The following is a 19,654-nucleotide window of genomic DNA, read 5'->3' on the forward strand; positions in this document are numbered from 1 at the left end:
CGGATGATCCATCAGAGCGTCTGGGTCCATTGACACCCCTACCTTTCACTGCCTGGATTTTTCTTTGACTCTGTATTGGTAATTTGGCTAGGTGGTATTTGCACTTGACTTGTTATTTGAATGTCAAAGGGTTGAGCCTCTAGCTCAATTGGCAGGTCGTCCTTTTGGTCCTCACTGAAACTGAAATTTTGGCCGAAATCTGATGAAACCATTAAATAATTAAAAAAAATTGAGATTTGTGGTTGATTTTCCTTAAATTTCGGTCCAAATCCTATAACATTTCAGGTATCCCCAATTTCGGATTTGGGTCGAAATTTAAAACTAGGGCTGCAACTCGAGCCGGGTTTTACCCGACCCGCATCGACCCGACCCGAAAATAGCCTGGGTTGGGTTCAGGTTTCATGGGTTTTGGGTCGAGCCGGGTTGAGCATTCAAAAGCCCGCATGAATCTCGGGTCGAGCCGGGTTTGAAGGGGCCCGACCCGACCCGACCCGAGTTACATAAGTTATAGTATGTATATTTTTTTCTATTGTTAGTTAAAAGTTAAAAGTGAAAAACCCACGCACCCACTGTTATTGTATGTGAGTGTAATTTCTGTTTCTATGAGTTGAGTTGATTCAAGTGTTTGATTCAGCATTGTTTGATTGTAATTACAACATTGTTTGATTACAGCATTGTTTGAATTAAGTGTAATATGAGTGTAATGACATCATTGTTTGATTCAAGTGTAATGTGAGTGTAATTTCTGCTTCTATGAGTTGAGTTGCCTTGCCAAATAAGAATTTTCCTTAAAAAATTGCGTCAACGTGAAAAAATCCGACCCGACCCGAACCGACCCGAGATTTATCATGCGTAGGGCCGGGTTTGGGAATCGTGGGTTTTCCGGGAAAAAAAACCCGACCCGACCCGACCCGACCCGACCCGAGATATTTCTTGGGTAGGGCCGGGTTCTCCAAAACCCGACCCGCCCGACCCGAGTTGCAGCCCTATTTAAAACCATGCTAGGCTTATCCACAGTTAGCAAAACCTTGATTCGGCCAAAAAAAAAAAAAAGGGGATGGCAAAAATTCGAGCTTAATGAGTTTCGAATTTTGTCATTTGCAAAATATGTTGGGGTAAAATTGGAAAGTTGGCCAAAACAAATAACCAGAAAACAAAGCCCTAGACTCATCTCTCTCTAGGATTTTCCCATTTCTGGAATGTGATTCTGCTTTGCTTCTTCTTCTTCTATTCTTAAAGCACGAAAACATGGCGTCCTTACACCTTGCAAAATCCAATGTCTCTCCCTTTTTTACTTTCCGTTCCGATTCAAGCAGAAAATCTAGGGTTTTCTTCTCGGAAGAGGAAAATATTTTCCAGTTGCAAATGAGTCGGAGCTCCAAATCCTTGCTCGGAAAAGGATTTCGTGTTTGCTGCCGATTTCAGGATGGTGAATACGAAGCTAGTACTATGTTCTTCTCAGCTTTTTCTTACTTTCCTTTTCCCCTTTTCTCTTTTTTTTTACTTGTTGATTTTCAGTTTATGCTGAGATTAGTCTTTGCCATTATGTTAAGTTTTATTACTTTAGTAAGTAAAAAATCCAAGATTCTAAAATCCTTGTATCAACATGTTTCAGTTTTCAGATCATAATCTAAAAGTTAGGGTTACTTATAAATACTAGGTTTTGAAGAGATCATCAAATAATCCCATGTCCCGGCAATAGAGAATATTCTGATACATATATGTTATGGTGTATAAGAGGAAGTTGCAAGGTGGTTATTGTAGGGATTTGCATTTAAGTTTATGGGTATGTGGTTTAGAGTCATGGGTGGTAGTTATTGCCTGTGTGTTATGTAATAGGGTTAGTGGGTAGGGATGTGGCATTACTTTTGTTCTTGTATTTAAGATTGTATTTTAATGGAATGGAGAAGATGAGAAATTTTACAGCAAGCAAAGGAGAATTTGTTTTGGAGAGTCACGGTTACTCTCGAATCGAGCTGCTAGGAGGTCTGGTTGCCTCGAATCAACCTCTCTCCCTACTTTCTATCCTTTTCATTTTCTTTATTTCTGTTACTGCCAACTAAGCACATAACATATTCATAGGGGTGCAACTTGGGTCGGGTTGAGGTAGGGCCGGCAACGGGGCGGGTCGGGGCGGATGTTGGGGTCCCCTACCCCTTCCCCTCTGCGGGGAATTTTCTCCCTCCCCTTCCCCTCCCCACTGCGGGGATCATGGGGAATCCCCCTCCCCTCCCACGGGGAATATCTAATCCCCATCCCCGCCCCGCATCCTTCGGGGACAATCCCTTTACTTTGTTAAATGTTAGGTTTAAAACTAAAGATTTGCTAGGGACAATCACTTCAGGCATGTTGCGGCTTGGCTGTTGCATGTGAGAGTAGCCACACAACCCACACAGGCTAAGATTTTGTCTTATTCATTTTATTAACCTGGGGACAAAGGTGGTTGCTCTCAGATTCATTTAATTGATCGATAGTCCCTAGCAGATCCCTAATTCCCAATCCCACTTGCCAAAAAGTACTGTACGTGCCACACTATAGGAAGGTCCAAACCATCCATTTGATGGGCACACCATACTACATAGGCATAGGATGATCCAAACCTTCCACTTGATGGGCACATTGTCGGATGATCCATACTGTCCATTTGATGGGCCACAACGTAAATAGGTTGTGGCCCAAAAATCATTTCCATACGATAATCCCAACCCTCTGATCTATAGAGGAATTGCATATTATGGTACCTTCTATAGATCAGAGGGTTGCAATCATCCTATGGAAATGATTTTTGGGCCGCAATCTATTTACGTTGTGGCCCAACAAATGGACGGTTTGGATATCTATGGTGTGGCCTGTAAAGTACTTTTAAATTGTAGCCTATTAAATGGATGGTTTGGATCATCCTATGGCGTAGCCCATACATTACTTTTTGAAAAATCATGGACTATACGAGCGCACACCATATAAAATCTCATCACTCATCAGAGAGATGTTGCCTTTATTTGGGGGAGGGAGATTTTCAAAGGATTTAATGTTGCCTTACAGAGATGGTTCGATGGAGAGATTTTAGGGATTTCTAAGGGTAATATACTAATATAATGAGGGACAATGCCCAATGGATTATGGGTAAAAGAAAACATAAAAAGCTATTTCAGGGACAAAATTGTACTAATTGAAATTATGAAAATTTTGGGGGAATCTTGTAGATATGTTTCGATCCAAGGGGTTTCTAATAGTTTTCCCAAAAAAAAAACACTTAAAAAATACAAGAAAAAATGGCATTAATGAGGGCGGGGCGGGGCGGGGTGGGGCCAACTCCATCCCCTTCTCCTCCCCTTCCCCGCACCGGGGAATTTTTTAAATCCCCTTCCCCGCTCAAATCGGGGAATCTCCTCCCCAAGCGGGGCGGGGCGGAGCGGATCCCCTCTTTCCCTGGTGAAATTGCCAGCCCTAGGTTGAGGCCAAACCCTAGCCCAACCAGAGATAGTATTCCCTCAACCCTAACCCGACCAACCCGAGCCTCGGGTCGAGGACGGTCAATAAATTTTATTAGAGGAGAAAGAGCAAGGAAAACCCCAAGGACCGAGTTGGTTAATATAAATACCACGAAAGAAACAAAAGAAGAAAAAGCATATCCACCTCACGGGGGAAGAGAGTAAAAGAACTCTACTTGAATTCTATCCAACTCAGAATGGGCCAAACGATCTTCATCGCTATTTCGTGATCGCCAAACGTGTTGAAACTTCCCACAGTGACCCTCAACGCGGTCCATAATCTCGTCTATGGTGTCGGTGAATCTCCAAGGGAAGAGTCAAGAGACTACTTTGGTTCAACCATATGATCACCGTTAAAGAGTCGACTTCCACGATTAAGTTATCAGTATCTTTGTTGTCAACCAGGTGAAGCCCATGAAGGATGGTGAACACTTCCGCCCGTTAGGTTCAATTGACAAGAAAAGTAATGTTAGTTTTTTCATTTAAGCAATTATTTATTTAATCATTTAAGTGATTAATAATTTAATTGTCTATTTTAGACTAGAGAAAATTTTGTATTAACTTTGCATTTGATATTTTTATTAGTAGTTGGAAGTTAGATTTGCGTGTAAATTTGCTATGCTGGTTGAAATTAGAATTTAATGTTGGTAGGAATTTTGACTCTTTTATGATGGCCGGATTTGATTTGTTTATGTTGCTTGAAACTTGAACTCACTTGCTTTAAAATTTTATAAATTTTAAAAATAGATTATTAAATCTTATTTCTAAATATCATGTTTTTTCTTTACAATTATTTTATTTTTTGTATTTTTACTACCTTTTCACTTCTTGCACTCCTTGTTATCTTCCCATGTGCTACCCTTTATGCTTTCTCTTCTCTTTATTTGAAGCTTCCCCAACCCTTTATACTTCCTGTTTCTTCTCTACGTCAGAGCCCTTGCTTCCCGCTTTCGCTTCTCTCAATGAAAACTAAGTTTTGCCTCATTTAAATCCTCTAAGCCAATTGGACCAGAGAAAGCTCATATTGGGAAGCCATATTCATCTCTAAGAAGACCTCCCAGTTCCCACCCATGCTGTGCCTGGATTTACCAGATTGAATCCGTCAAAATTTAGCTTTAATAACCCAGTAGAGGGAGGAATCCAATGTGGAGCAGAGAAAGAGATTGATTTGTATGATAATAATGTGTTTTGATGTTGCTTTGCAATCAAGGTGTCTAGCCATATCATGTAGGCTCTGATTCAGCATCACCTAGAAGCAGGTGCTCTGGATCCATATTACATAAGCTTTTATAAAGTGTATCATATAAACAAGCTGTATTCAAGATTGCTTAGGTCGGGATATGCTTGCTATCTACTACCAGGTGATCCTCACTTAATAGGATGTTTTGGCCTACTAAATTTAAAATAAAAAAACAAAAAATCTTCTCTATTGCGCAAATGTTTCTTGCTCTAATTTGCAACTATGTATGATAGTCTTCTTAGTTATTTTTTAATCTGCTTCAACTATGCAAAATAGGCTTCTTAGTTATTTTTTCATCTGTTTGCTTACATGGTTGTTAAGCATGAAGGGACACTGTATTTCACTAATTCTTAGCAGAATGAATTGCTCAGTTTGGCGTTAGATTAGTGTGAGTACTCTAGTCTTTTATTTTTGTGGGATGAGCTTAATTTGTGCATGTTTTCATTCAGTGGGCCATACATGTTCTTATTTTTTGAATGGTTAGTCAACACTTCAGATGCGTCCATTTTTCTCTGTCATTTTCTTATAATAGAATATTTTTCAGGTGAAGATCCTCCTGAATCATTGTTCATGAAGGAACTAAAGAAAAGGGGTATGACTCCTGCATCACTGCTTGAAGACAGCAAAATGAACCTGTATGGACTAAGTGAAAATGAGATTAGATTGAAGGATGATAGCAGAGGCCTCTCAAAGAGAAACGGTGTAGTTTCAACAGATTTTGAGAAGAACTTATCTAACCAAAGGGAGGTATCTATGGCATTGAACAGTGAAGGCCTTGAGGTTGGCTCATTTTCTGTCATGTTCGTTAACATTGAACTTATATACTATGGTTGTGTTCGGCAACCATTATCCGCCTTACTTTTTTGGGTGCGTTGAATGAGAAACCCTGAAAATCATGTTTCATGATGTTCCGTAACGAGGTCCATAAAGCCCATTTCTACAGATTTCTAAATTTTTGGCGTTAAGATATGGGGGATAATGAGATTTTCCGAAGCGACTATGATCCGCTTTCGAAGATTCTCATTATCCCGTTTCCACCCGTTTCATTGAAGAATGATGAAAATCGTTACCGAACACACCCTATATCAGCGTCCAAGAATTCATTTTAAAGAGTATGAAAGTAATTTCTTACTGTTTTGTGTTATCTACCGTGTTTATTCCCTTGTCTGAGGGACAAATCTTTGCCAGCCGTCATTCACAACTTGTTTGTGACTGTTTTTGTAATTCTTTTATGTTGTTTCTTAGTACTCTTTCCTCAAATCTAGGTGTAGAATGAACTTTTATGTTTATTGATATTACATGGTGACAAGTTTTGTTCAATATTTATACCTTTGATAAATTGCAGTTGGATGGCCAATTATTTGCATATGTTGGCCTGTATCATGCACATGCACACCCATGCTATACACTCATGTACAACTGTTTCTTGATTTACATGTATATTGGATATAGATACCTACTCTACCCTCATAGCACCATTATTGATGTTCTCAAGCTATTCCTGTTGTAGGCATATATATATATATAAAATGAAAATGTCATTTTTTTCTTCTTTTCAACTGTAATAGAACTTTACAAAAGCAGTAGATTGCCCGAACAATGGAGTCCTCTTTACCCTCTTTTTAACTAATCAAACCGCTAATCATTTTCTTCTCTCACAAAATGCGTGAACGGAACATTGTTCGCTTTGCATAAATCAGCCATCGTTGATCAGTCTGAGAGAGAGAATTTATTCGTACAAGTATATGTGGGGAACACTTTAAGAAGGAACTGGAAGGATGATGAGCTTGAGAGGTCTTCTTGTGTTTCTTTGATGTTAGAAGATGTCCTTATTTCTAATTCCATTAGTGAGCATGCAACCTACAAGAATGACCCACAATCAAAGCCTAATCATTGGAAGATCATTTCAGTTCATGTGGGCCAAGCTATTGCTTGGTCCCATTCCTCCTAGGTCTAAATATTTTGGATGGTGGTGGTGATGCAAAATACCATTGTTTTAAAAGTCCTTGAGTCGTCCGGTTAGGCACTACTGTGGAATAAACATTCCTTTGATTTAGTTACAAATAAAACAAGTCAATAAAAAACTAGTTGCATCAGCCATAAACTTGCCCAAGGTAAACTCCTCCAAGTTGACACAACTTTACCTTGGCGAGTTATTGTCTAATTATGGGTTTTTAAGCATTGCAAAAAGTCTACTTGTATCAATAAGTTAAAGATGAAAAGAATTCAGTTTGCTAATGTATGCCTGGTGTCCAAAGAAGTGGAGGAATTTAGCCTCCTTTCATTCATTTTAAGATGGCCCAAAGGGTGTAAAATGCAGTTATCAAGTGGTTCAAGGTTTACCAACCTCCACATTAGATTTATTTAAAGAACGAAGGACTGCTCGACCTGGCAACAAAATTCACCTTGCCAGTTGGGAGGCTATGTAGACTGAAGGCGGAAAGGGCCCTCGGCATTCGGAGTCCTAAGTGTAGGATGCCCTGCTAGGCAAGTAGCTGTGGAAATTCGAGGAAGAGTGAGATTATCTTTGGCGGGCGGTGATTTTTCAGTGTCTCATAGTTTGGAGAGACATCATGAGATTGGGGAAGTCTTTCTAGTTGGGCATCGGATTCAGAGATGGCTTTGGCATTCGGGTCCAGTTGCTGATCGCTCTCTGAAGGCCAATTTCCTTGGTCTGTTCATAGTTGCCTTTGAGGGGCTAGCGCGGGAGAGTCCTTTCCCTTTGCCTTAGAGGGGCTCTGTCTTCATCAAGGGTGCAGGGAGGATAAGCGTGTTTGGACTTCGGACTCGGATTGTTGTTGGCTCTCTCTCTTTCTTTTTTTCTTTTTTCCTTTTTTTTTTTTTTGGGGGGGGGGGGGGGAGAGTGTTAAGCACTGGGATCGGACTATGACCTCAAGGTTGAGATACAAAGCCTCAACAGTTGATCTACAGGCCCAACCCTGATGGGAGTGTTCTCTGTTTGTTCTTTCTTCAGTCATTTTGTTATGCTTTTTGACCCTTCTATCTCTAGGAGGGTTTGGAGGATCAACGTGCCTCATCGAATGCGCGTGTTTTATTGGACCCCCTGGTTAGATAAGATCCTCACAATCCCCACAATTGATCAATTGCACAATCAAAAGTGAATAATTATTAGTAGGTTTAGTATGTGTTATGCGTATGAGGAGACCATGTTCCATCTTTTCTTTGACTGCAGTTTTCGCAGGGAGAATGGCACGTAACTAGAATACAAAAAACAATTACTGATATTTATTGTGAAGGTCGCGAATTATGGAATGCCAGAAATGCCCTAGCAATAATTATAAGTACATGTATGGCAAGGTCAATTCCAAACCCACGCAACCACAATAGATTGTGGCTTGTCGTGCTTCTACAAGTAACTGTTTGGCTTGAATCAAAATGTTCTGTGAATTTTATGTATGTGTTTGCAGAACACCTTCTGAGCTTGTACAAAAGTGTACTTTTTATGATAAGTTTTGGAAGCACACTATTCTCCATTTTCCCCCCTATGATCCGGCGACTCACAAAAGCCATCTGAGTATTTCACTGTTCATTATTGTATCTGCAACTTTATTAATGCGCATTTATTCAGAAACTCTGTTATTTTTCCTGCTATGATATTTCTGCCATTTTTTTCAAGTTAGAACTTCTGGTTTTGCTGATTCTAATTATGACTCTGTTCTAATATTAACCTCCTAAATAAGCCCTTTTCTTTTGGATAGCATTACTGGGTTCTCTTAACACATCAAATGAATGTGCAGCCACTTAATGAAATCATTCATATACTAGAGGGGGCTTTTTTTTCCTTTATTAAATTGGAATTTCTTGATTTTTTTCCCAATCAGGGTTTGATTCCACGGGCAAAGCTGCTGTTAACTATTGGAGGAACATTCTTTTTGGGGTTTTGGCCTCTTATCCTTTTAACGGTGGCATTTTTTTCGGCTCTCTACTTTGTAAGCCTTCTTTCTATCCCTGCTTCATCTGTTGTCCCAAGCTTTTCTGTCAGACATTTCACTGGTGCTTTAATCACCCATGCTGATTGGTTTGGAGTTTTCCCAGCATATGTTGTTCTTTTTCTGATATGACTGATCAATGCCACAGTAGTTGTTAAGGGTTATTGGTTGGTACTGATGGCACAATATAGTTAAGGAAGGTGTCAAGGAAGTTGGAAGGTTGTCATTTATTAGAACTCACAGTTAGTATTTCATTTACATAACTGGCTACAACCTGTAGTAGGCGTTGCATTTTATTTGTGGGTACCATTTAGCATATGTTCTTTAACATTTTAGTGATCTTGATGGGCAAATTAAAGTGGGAATTCTTTGAATTTCTATAGCATTTTAGTTTGTGAGAATACAATTGTATGTTAATGTATGGGTTAAGACATATGACAGCTACTCCAGGGAATGCATCTGTTTCTAAGACATTCTGCATAATTGTATTGTTATAACCAACGTGTAATCAAATCATAAAAAAATCCAGTATTTCATGCCTGAACGAAACACATTAAATAGGCTCACTTTATCACAAAATCAAATCATAAAAAAATCCAGTATTTCATGCCCGAACGAAACACATAAATAGGCTCACTTTATTGCAAAATCCCGTGTCCCGCTCTTTGTCCCAAGCAAAGACCAAGTTGAAGATATCTTCTCTAAAAGGACTCCGAGTGATTATGATATATGTCTATCTGACAAGTTGAATGTGTTCAAAAAACACAAATACAACTTGAGTAGTGTCAGAACTCAGAAATAACACATAAGTCAGTATGGTGCATGCACTATTATCTTATCTTATGGTGCTTTACCTTATTAATTATGTAGCTTAGATGTTTATTTATGCATGTGTTAGGGTCATACTTTCAATGGAATACAATTGCAATAGCAGGCCCACGAATTGTGTGGGTTCTCTCCTCCCCACGAAAGCCCTCTTCTTTTTATTTCACATAAATTTGCATCATTCCTTACATCTATTTTCCAAGCCCAAACCATCAATTTATGTTATATTATATGAAAGTACATACCACATACACATTCATATTCTTAAGATCAACTAAGGGTCTTTTGGGAAAGCAGATTTGGAGGTTCGGGAAGGAGAAGGAAGATATGCGGAAAAGAGTTATAGATGGTAAATATAGGTGAGGATCGGTGGAGACCTCTCCTCATTGAGAGCATCATTTCTCCTGTCTGGTGTTTCATTGTTGTGATTTGGGTGTTTCGTTATGAAAGAAACCGAAGGACATTCAATGATGTCTGACTTTTGAGAGTTCATGCCTGGGATTAGGTTTCGTGGAAAAAGAGTTACAGGTGGTAAATGTAGGGCAGGTTGGGGAGGGTGTGCATCAGGGTGGAGACGTGGGGGTTTAGTTTGTAATAAAGTTTTGGGAGCATGGAGGTCAGACTATCAGATTAGGGAATTCATGCATTTGATTAGGTTTTGGTTAGGAAAAGGGGCATGGGATTAGGTTTCTGTTAGATTTTTTCTTAAGAGAGAGTCCTCTGTGCAATGCTTTCTTAAACCTTTTCAATCCTATTAGGTGGGAGATGGTCAGGCAAAAGTGTCCGAGTGCCATAACCGGGTTGGGGGAAGGCTAGTTTGGAGGTGGTTCTTCGGTTGAACCCTGAAAGAGTCAGTCTATGACTATGCTTTGTCTGTTGCAGATTTTAGAGGGGGTCTTTCCTTCTCTAGAAGACGATGAGAATCTCCTTGGGCTGCAGAGATAGGGAGACTGCAGAGATCGGGGGAGTCCTTTTGGTGAGATCTTTCTTCTCATCCCTCTTGGGGGTGGGAGAGAAAGATATACTCTATAGGAGGATGTGGAAGCCAGCATCCCCTTCAGAGTTCAGTGTTTCGCGTGGACTGCCATCCTTTGCAAAAACCAAACACTTAGGATGTGTGTTAAGTCTAAAGGTTTCAGACTGGTGAACAGATGTATCATGTAATCATGACTAGGAGTCTTCTTATCGCATTTTCGTGCATTGTCTATTGGGTTCACAGGTATGGAACTCGATCCTTTGTTGGTTTGGCAATCAATGGTAGTTTTCCCATCCTTGATGGAGCTGTTTCAAAGTTGGAGGAGGCCTCTCCTTATTGAGAGAATAATTTCTCTGTTCTGTCGTTTATGTGTTGTAATTTGGGTGATGTGGAACGAAAGAAACCAAAGACGTTCGATGGTTAACTGAATCCAGTCAGGTGAAGTTTTTTCTTACTAGTTGGGCTGCTGGAAAAGCTGAGTTTTGGGGGTCACACATGCGAGCATTAGTTAATACCATTAAAATGAAATTTTGACATATACCGGTTTCCTATGGACTCTAGCGGTGTGAGGCAACGAATGCCGAGGTGTAGGGTTCGAGATCGGTGTGGAAAGGGTGGTGGAAAGAGCCGGAAAAAGAGGTATTTTTAAATACCTCAATTTATTACCTTCGAAAAAAAAAATGAATTTTGACATACGTCAGAGGTAAAAAACTGGTACTTATCAGGTGATACATTATATTTAGAAAAAATGTCAGAAGTCATTATAAAGTAGGCTACATGTAATATGATTTGACATATGTTCTTATTTTTACATAAGCTTGTGATAACTGACAATACATTTAATTTGTGTACTATTAAACATTGTTTAATTTTGCATTTCACCATATACAGTATAACATATGTTTGAGGAGAAAAAAATATAGGTAACAAGCTAAAAAGAAACAATTTTATCTATTAAAGTGGAGATGCGTCTCTAGTAGGTAGAGTTCCAGTGGATTCACCTCTTTTCTAGCTATTGTCTCCTCTATATCATAAGGTTGGTCAATTTTATTTTATTATGTCAATTTTATTTTATTTCTTTTCATCACTCACAATTTGAAAGAAATATCCATTTCATTGTAAACTTGAACATGGACATTTTTATGTTGATATACTGGGTTTTATATATGCTGTCTTTTCATCACTCACATGCTACTGAATTTGAGTGATTTGCAGTATTTTGGTCCGGGTTTTGTTCACGATGCAAGCAATATGGATGTGGCCCCTCCACCATACATTGATCCGTATAAGCTCCTCGAAGATGAAAGGTTGCCAGAATCGGCACCACAAATCAAATGAACAACAGAATTGCTCCAAATATTTCAAACTCTGCAAAAACTTGAGGACAGGTTCTTGTAAGCAATTTTCTGATGTAATATTCTTTTTCCCCATGTAAATCGAAGTCATTAGCTGTAGACTATGTAATATTCTCACTTCCTTTGTTCATAATGGTATTCACGAGTGTTATATATGTACTTATGGTCTCGTAGTCCCTTGCCTATAATCCATCTCTGTTCATTCAATCCAGTGTTTCACAGGTGATGATTTTTTTTGTGATGATTTTATTCAAGGTTGGGGTGTTTTCTAAGTAAATGATGTCCACACTCTCTGTTTTGATAATGGCACCGACAGTTTACGAACCACTTTTTCTGATTGGCTATTGAGAGCATGTTGGGCTTGGAAGTGTATGGATGCGCATCTTGTGTAGTAGCTTGGGTATCCTTTTGGGGAACCGTATCTTGGGTGTGTTTGGGCGCAAAAAAGCCAGGATGGCATAGGGTTTTGCTTGGCATTTGGGTGCCACGCCATGCATAACTTATTGAAATCCCGATAGACTCCAAGGAATGTGTCCTGGCTGATTATTTCATGTTTACTGATGTGTCACCCTTGTCTCCTCCATCGTTTGAAATTTCAACCGAAATCTGAATTTTCAGATTTCAGTCAATACCGAATCGAAATTGGCAATACCCGAAATGTTACTTTAGTTCGGTCGAAATTTTGGTGACGGTCGAAATTTTGTTTTCCCGAAATTTCGGTATGAAATTTAAGGAATTTCACCAAAAAAATCCTGATTTTATTTATAAGTTTAATATTTTTCTTGAAATTTCAGTCAAAATTTTGTATGGGATTGAATAATAGTTTTTTTTTTTTTTTGGGGATTTCGGCGAAACGTTTTCCGAAACCAAAATTTGAAACCATGGTCTCCTCCCTATGAAATCTAAGCCAAAACTGCAAAAAAGGTGGAATTTTGCTTGGATCTCTCTCTCTCTCTCTCTCTCTCTCTCTCTCTCTCTGTGTGTGTGTACTGGTAATGACACCTACCACTACTCTACGAGGTTGACAATCAAACACTAACCACTATTCTACGAGGTAAGTTCCAGGTAAATCCAATGCTGGTCTGTTCCCTGTTAACGACTTACACCACTAATCTACGACGTAAATACATGCAACAAACAGTGGAATGTTTAAGGGGCTTCTTGTTCACCGATCGAATGTTGATTATTACCAATTTGCAGTTTTGAACAGACGGTTAGGATCATCCGCTGTGATATAGTGGATAATCTCTACTCTTGATGCAAGTCCAGTTTCTAATATTTCTTTTAGCGGTTTGATCAACGGAACAGAATTCATGGAAAAAAAAGTTGTGTTCAGCAACCATTAAATAACCGCATTCTCCACTTTTTTAGGCGTTAAGAATGTGAAAGTGCAAAAGTATATCAAAAAGTCGTGTTCGGCAATCCGGCCAGTAAGCCCATTTATAAACTTTTGCCTTCCTTTTAGGCTAAAAAGCAAGGATTCTTTCGAGCGACTAATAGTCGTTTCTAATTGGGCGAGAATGAGAAGCCTTGCGGAACAGGCCCTAAGTTTATCAAATGCTGGAAAATTCTTTTTTCGTGGAAAAAAATGTCCATGCATCCAAACAGCCCTATGTCTCTAAAAGGAAGCTTAGTTTACATAATTCACATAAATGTTGTACTAAACATGTTGAACAGGTTGGTCAATGAGGGGCAGATTTCAGATTGAACTTTGCTCTCTTGGTGAACCATGCCAACTAGGAAAAATTACTAAACTGCCATTATCATATCTCTAAACAGATTACTGTTTGAACTCTTGGAGGTTATTAGTATTTCATAACATTCACGATTATTAAAATTACAGGCAGATCTATCAAATTTATCACAGTTTTGAAGCTTTGGAGGAATTTGTAAGTATTTTAGATTGAGGTTGAAAAGTAGTGGAATAAATCCACTCACGTTTTTCTCTATTTATCAAAGAGGTGATTACTGCTTTGAGAGCTTCATGGAGTCTTTCAAAGAGAAGTGTATATCATAGGAGAGTACAGCATAATTTACAACGAAATAGAGTTCTAGAGAGGAAGAAACTCACTTTACATGATAGGACATGATGAGCTTTTTTATTTGCCATTCTGTGTTTAAGGCAACGTTCTTGATCTAACCATGTGTCTTTTGAATTGGTTGCTGACCAATTCAGTGAATAAAAATACCCAGAAGAGCTTGGGACATGTCGAAAGCCCCATCTAAGACAGATGAGTGTAAGGATTCCCTATCCCATCTAAGGACTAAATTGGGAAGATTGGAACTAAGATCAGATATCAGCTTGTTCATGGGGAATCTAAGGCTCTGTTTAAATTCCAAGAATTTTGTGGAAAAGTTTGAGAAGGAAAAATATTTCTAAAAATTCGTACTTTTTTTAGACATTGAAAAGATAACTGGAACCAAATATATTCAATTCTTATTTAGAAGGGTCTTCAATTTATGATGATATCCCTCTAAAGTAACCATAATCGCATCATTTCCCTTTAAATTGTGGAAAGAAAGAAAAAATCCCTGTAAATTTTTTTCCATCAGAAATGTTTCTCTTGCAATCCAAACAGGGGAAATTAAAAATTTATACTTTCTCGTCGCCAAGAGCAGAAGGTCTCTGCAAGTAGAAACACTACATTTTTCTTGATAATGAATTCATTATAGCTAACCCAAGGAAATTGTATTTGATGTTGAGGTGCAGATTGCGTCCATAGTAGATTCGCATGTTGATGTTCCTGAGGCCTTAGTTGAATCCATAATGTGCAAGTGGGAGAGTTTGAAGGGCTCTAAAATGTTTGCTCTACCAGAGTAAACTCAACTATATAGTTCCCAAGGATCCTGACATTGGCAACCATAATGTACAACACTGTATTCAAGCTATGAGATCTGAGATTTCTTCTATGTTCCTTTTAATAGAAGTTGTTCGTTTCAAATAAAAAAAAGATGGTTCCATGTATTCTAATAGACATTCTTAACAGAATTGGAGAAAAGAAACCATCGGCCTACAAATACCCTTACACATCTTCAATTTATCACCCTACACTTTAAAGAAAGGTGAAATAACAGAAAATTACAATTCAAATTTTAGTGCAGTGGTTTCCATTTAATAAACTGGTGGTCTAACTTCTAAACATGTTGTAACAAAGGCATGCTCACAAGATACAATGACATGGTACCAAGCATGACCTTGAATCTGTTTCCAACTGTGCACTAAGATATTCTTTCTTGTAATCAACATCTCAATTTTTTTTTATCAGTCACTTGTCCCTAATTGCAATAACACTACAGACCATTAATATTACAGACTTGGATGTGTGCTCTCTATCAGGTGATGGTGTTGTCTCTTAGACGACAACTTCCACTCACTAGATCTGATGCTGAAGCTTAATGACAGACCATACCCCTTACGTAACCAATAAGATTGTTAATCTCATCATACTTGAATGATGAAGGAGCCATTCGAAAGCTAATTGATAGTTTTTCCTCGAAACTCATTGGATCAAGTCAATTATTAGTCTAGTAACTTACTGACCAAGAAAACCTCAGCTTGACTTTGCCTTATAGTTTGTGACTAAGACAAGTTGCTACTCTGTTATCAAATAATATCATCAATGACTGACAGGTGTCAAATGGGTCATTTGGTTGCGTAATCAACACAGTAATCTAAATCAACAGATTTTGCATTACCTTACATGGTATTTTTATCTATGGTGTCACTTTTTTTCACATGGATACAATAATTCAGTTTTTACATTTGCTCTGCAGTTCTTACTAATCTTAAAGAAGTTCCAAAGGTGGACTTAGAATTTGTTCATTCAATGTACATTGTCACTTCTGATGTCTACTTTAGCTTACACTTTAGTTTATTGATGAATGGTTACTTGTACAATTATCCTTTAAGACTATTATTCTTGCATGATAGCACCATGGTTATTAGGTTATATAGTACTGTTTTCAAAAGATTATGATATTTGCTGATTTGAAACACCATGACAAGAGTCCACCGGATTCTAAGCAGGAGTTGAACTCCCTCCCTGAAAGCTTATACACTTGTTTTGAGGTTTTTTATTTATTTCTTTTAAATTACCATGGGTCATCTCTATCTATCTTTTCTGACCCTAATTATATGGTTCATATGACACATGATTATTCAACTCTTGCCAGAATACAACCAAATGCATTTGATCTCTTAATCAATCAGATCCCACAACCCCTTCATCAAAATTACACTTCTTAACACAGTAGATGGGTATGTGATTCACTGTTCATCATGTTCCTTTTGGTTCTCTGTAGCACTTCAGTACGCATATTATTTTTCTCTCATCAGCTTTATTCCTCATTCATCCATGCTTATAGCCATGCAAGGATTGGTAGTTCTTCCTATGATCACCATCAACCAGTGGGAACTCTCTTTTCTATTTTTCTTTAACAGCATAGAACAGCTAGATTTGTGGAGTCCCACATTGATAATCTGATAAAGTTACAATTTTTTCTTTCTATGAATAAAGAAAATTCATCCTCTTTTGTTGTTATTCCTTTTATTGTTGGCCCAAGTATCCACGCTTGTAATCAATTAGTCTACTTCCCCTTTGACAGAGTTCCCCATTACATCATCTATTTTCACCAAGTACTCCTGCAGCTTAATGCTACTAGCGAAATCTAGAACAGACCCAAACACCATACCTACACCAAAAGTATGTCCCCATCTGTGGAAATAATTATTTAGAATAAATGTATGTAGTAGATTATTCTCTCCAAGTCCTATGAGACATTTTCAGTTTAATCCTTTCAATTTTGCCTAAATACCCAAAACTTTCCACAGTATTCTTTTGTAGAATACAAGATCCTTAAAGAGAAAAATAAGTGCATTCGTTTTCATTATTTACGCACCGCAAGGTACTTGGCTTCCTTACGATTTACATGTTCATAAGTCGATGTGGATAACTTCCTCTTGCATGTATGATTTCATTGAATTGAGAGTGCCACTTAAGCAAAGTTTATGCAAAACGATCCACAAACCCGGACGGGTGAGGCTCTTTGGCTTAAAGTCATGGGTATGCTCCCCAGCGACAAGAGTTCGAATCCCCCTATAGCAAACCGATGCGCGTGGTTTACGGGTGATTGTGCGCATCCATAGGGATTAGTCCTGCCCTAAAATGGGGTTGGGATACCCTATGTCATCATAAAAAATAAAATAAAAAATGCAACAAGATCCACATCTGCATGCACAAAAGAATTTCAGCCACAGACAGAACGCTTCTAAATAAGTGCTATTAAGTATACAGTAGTTGGGGTACAATTGTTTGAACGAAGAAAATTCAGAAATTCAATCATCTCTTCAGTACATAATGGAGAATCGATTTGCTCACTCTCAATACAACTTTGGATTACATGTGCCCACTCTCAACAGTTAACCCCCTAAGCACAAAACTCCCAAAGGATGCTCCAGAAAAACCATCACAAACACAATCATCAATGGCCTCGAATTCTTTGGATTGTTGAAACCAGTACCTTATCTCCAGCAATCAACCTAAACTGTTTGATGAGAACATCTTTCCTAATCTTTCCGGCCTGATAAATCAGAAATTCAGTATAAGAAAACAATTCAAGTGATATGATATTCTTTATCTGTAAAAGAACTAGTAAGACTAGCAAAAAAAGGACCAATTTTCCAACAGATTGGGAAGAGCCATTACCTTGTAATGAGTGTATAGGCTCTGTAATGCGTGGATTGTAGAAGAAGACAGGGATTTCCCCATCTCAGATAATAACTTTGGAAACGAAAAATTTGATGCAGGGGATATTCTTCTCAATCCTCTTTCTGTTCTCCATGAACATAATAATTGAATTTAGAAAAAACCCCATACAGTTCTGAAAAAAGCTCGATGCAGAAGGTTTCAAAATTGAAACTAAAACAAGAAGAATTACCTTGCAAGTGCTCTGATGACTTAAAGCTCACAACATATTCAGGAAGGATATGTGTATTCATATGAGTGCTCCATAAAATATACCATCTAGGATTGATAATATCATCCACACCACTATCAAACTCTTCACTGCTGGGATGAAACTGTTGGGACCCAGCCTCAACTTCCTCTGTATTCCCCATGATTACCCGGCATAACACGACATGTTTTTCACCATTATCATCAGCCTCAGCTAATGAAGCACTGAAACACAGTCAAACCAATCATTAACAAAGTAAAATTCACAGACTACTTGAAGATTTTCATGGTAATTCATAGTAGAAAAAGAGAGTGACAATCTTTTATACCTTGTGTGTGAAGATTGTTGAGGAGAGAGGTAGACACCAACACCATAAGCCTCCGAACCAGAAAACCTGTTAGCCTGCCCAAAACCATGAGTTGCAATACTCGCGACACCTTTTGCCGAGGTCCCATGCCAACCAAGCCTAACATTAGCTCTACCACGAGCTGCCTTTATCATTTTTATCTGCGTTTGGAAGGCATCCAAGCGAGCATTCCCCAATGGGCCTACATGTGAAATCCTACGTATAGAAGTGACGGTCACATCCTGCGAAGAACTCCTTAATCCAGAGAGAAAAATGTGCTTGACAAATGAATAACCCTTGTCTCCATCCTTCAATCTTACCACATAAGGCCAATTGGGTCTCTCTGAATCAGCAGTTGGGATACACGGCGTATCCAAAGGGTACCTTTTGGGCTTATCAAGATTATTGACAAGACTCTCATCGGTACGTTCTTTGGAAGAGTCAGAAGAATCTATGTTCATTCCAATAGAATTATTATCAATTTTTATTTCAACCTCTAGCTTAGGACAAGGAGGCACTTCACAAACAGTCTCGATTTTTTCACCCACAACAACTTTGGGGAAAAAACACCCCCCTTTAACATCAATCCAAGCAATAGACCTTTGATGACTAGTTCCCAAATCTGTCTGTAACATCCGAAGAAAGTCGAAAATATATGACAGACCCTTTATTGATACCTCCACCACGGGCATACCCGCGACAAACCCCGCCTTTAAAAATCCAAATATCTCTTCGGAGAAATCATTCCACGCGTCATTTTGAAAGAACATGAACCTGGAAGGAGAACTACTCTTTGTAAAATTGGAAAAATTTTGAATCAAAGCTTGTCGAGAACAAAACACAGAACTATGATTCAATTTTTTGTTAGAAAATAAGTTTCTAATTCTGTCTGCAATTTTGGTAGCAATTCTTCTCTTCTTTAAAGATAAACCCATTTCATTTCTACTCTTATCATTGGTCATAGACCTAAGAGTGTCTTTGATAGTTTCCTTCATTGTTCTAAATTCAAGAAACAGGGTCTGCTTTGCCTATTAACGAAAAGCGATAAAAGCAAGACGAGAAGAAATCCAGATACAAAGTGAGATCAAATAGAGAGAGAATTTATAAGAAAGACGAGATTTTTCTAGAGATTTGAGGAGAACCTTGAAGAACAAGCAATTTGAATATTTGAATAAGTCGAACGTTTGAACTGGAACAGATTTTCTCTCCTCTCCGTATTTATAAGCGTGGGGGATTGGCGGTTTGGTTCGAAATTACCTTCGAAATTACCAAAACAGCCCTGTTTTGACTTTTAACTACAGATATGCCACTTTTGAAAAAAATGAGTGCGGGATACTGATATCCGCACTACCATGTTTTGATAATTGCAATAACTCGTTTTGTCTTTTATTATTTAACCAGCTGTCATAGGTTATTACAATTCCAAAAAACTTGAGAAGCCGGCTTAAATAATACAAGACAAGGCGAGTTAGTACAATTATCAAAAGTTGGTAGTGCGGATATCAACGGCCTATGG

General features: G+C 38.4%; 2 protein-coding genes across 3 annotated transcripts; one reads left to right on the plus strand and one right to left on the minus strand.

Annotated features, from left to right (window-relative positions):
* The first annotated feature begins 1,055 nt into the window (after positions 1-1,055).
* LOC143876180 (uncharacterized) lies at positions 1,056-11,996 on the plus strand. Of its 2 annotated transcripts, none has more exons than XM_077377869.1 (4): positions 1,056-1,444; positions 5,276-5,511; positions 8,574-8,681; positions 11,698-11,996. In XM_077377869.1, exons 1-4 carry the CDS (start codon positions 1,249-1,251, stop codon positions 11,818-11,820), a joined length of 663 nt encoding a protein of 220 aa, XP_077233984.1. In that variant the 5' UTR covers positions 1,056-1,248; the 3' UTR covers positions 11,821-11,996. The 2 variants fall into 2 exon arrangements, with proteins under 2 accessions (XP_077233984.1, XP_077233985.1); XM_077377870.1 differs by having other exon boundaries at positions 1,058-1,429.
* A 5,097-nt stretch (positions 11,997-17,093) lies between these two features.
* On the minus strand, positions 17,094-19,314 carry LOC143875785 (putative inactive poly [ADP-ribose] polymerase SRO3). The gene is made up of 4 exons (XM_077377387.1): positions 18,121-19,314; positions 17,775-18,016; positions 17,543-17,667; positions 17,094-17,417 (listed from the first exon to the last, which is right to left on the minus strand). Exons 1-4 carry the CDS (start codon positions 19,131-19,133, stop codon positions 17,319-17,321), a joined length of 1,479 nt encoding a protein of 492 aa, XP_077233502.1. The 5' UTR covers positions 19,134-19,314; the 3' UTR covers positions 17,094-17,318.
* Positions 19,315-19,654: the final 340 nt, after the last annotated feature.

This window comes from Tasmannia lanceolata, unplaced genomic scaffold, assembly GCF_043159265.1.
Source record: "Tasmannia lanceolata isolate RefF3 unplaced genomic scaffold, GAP_Taslan_0.1 ptg000004l, whole genome shotgun sequence".
In the NCBI taxonomy this organism is placed as follows: domain Eukaryota; kingdom Viridiplantae; phylum Streptophyta; class Magnoliopsida; order Canellales; family Winteraceae; genus Tasmannia; species Tasmannia lanceolata.

Excerpts from the sequence above, each read along its gene's own strand:
- LOC143876180 (XM_077377869.1), top strand. The coding sequence starts at position 1,249 with ATGGCGTCCTTACACCTTGCAAAATCCAATGTCTCTCCCTTTTTTACT. Across the intron at positions 1,445-5,275 it reads GGATGGTGAATACGAAGCTA|GTGAAGATCCTCCTGAATCA; the intron begins GTACTATGTTCT and ends AATATTTTTCAG. Across the intron at positions 5,512-8,573 it reads TGAACAGTGAAGGCCTTGAG|GGTTTGATTCCACGGGCAAA; the intron begins GTTGGCTCATTT and ends TTTCCCAATCAG.
- LOC143875785 (XM_077377387.1), bottom strand. The coding sequence starts at position 19,133 with ATGAAGGAAACTATCAAAGACACTCTTAGGTCTATGACCAATGATAAG. Across the intron at positions 18,017-18,120 it reads CAACAATCTTCACACACAAG|TGCTTCATTAGCTGAGGCTG; the intron begins GTATAAAAGATT and ends ACTGTGTTTCAG. Across the intron at positions 17,418-17,542 it reads GCCTATACACTCATTACAAG|GCCGGAAAGATTAGGAAAGA; the intron begins GTAATGGCTCTT and ends CTGATTTATCAG.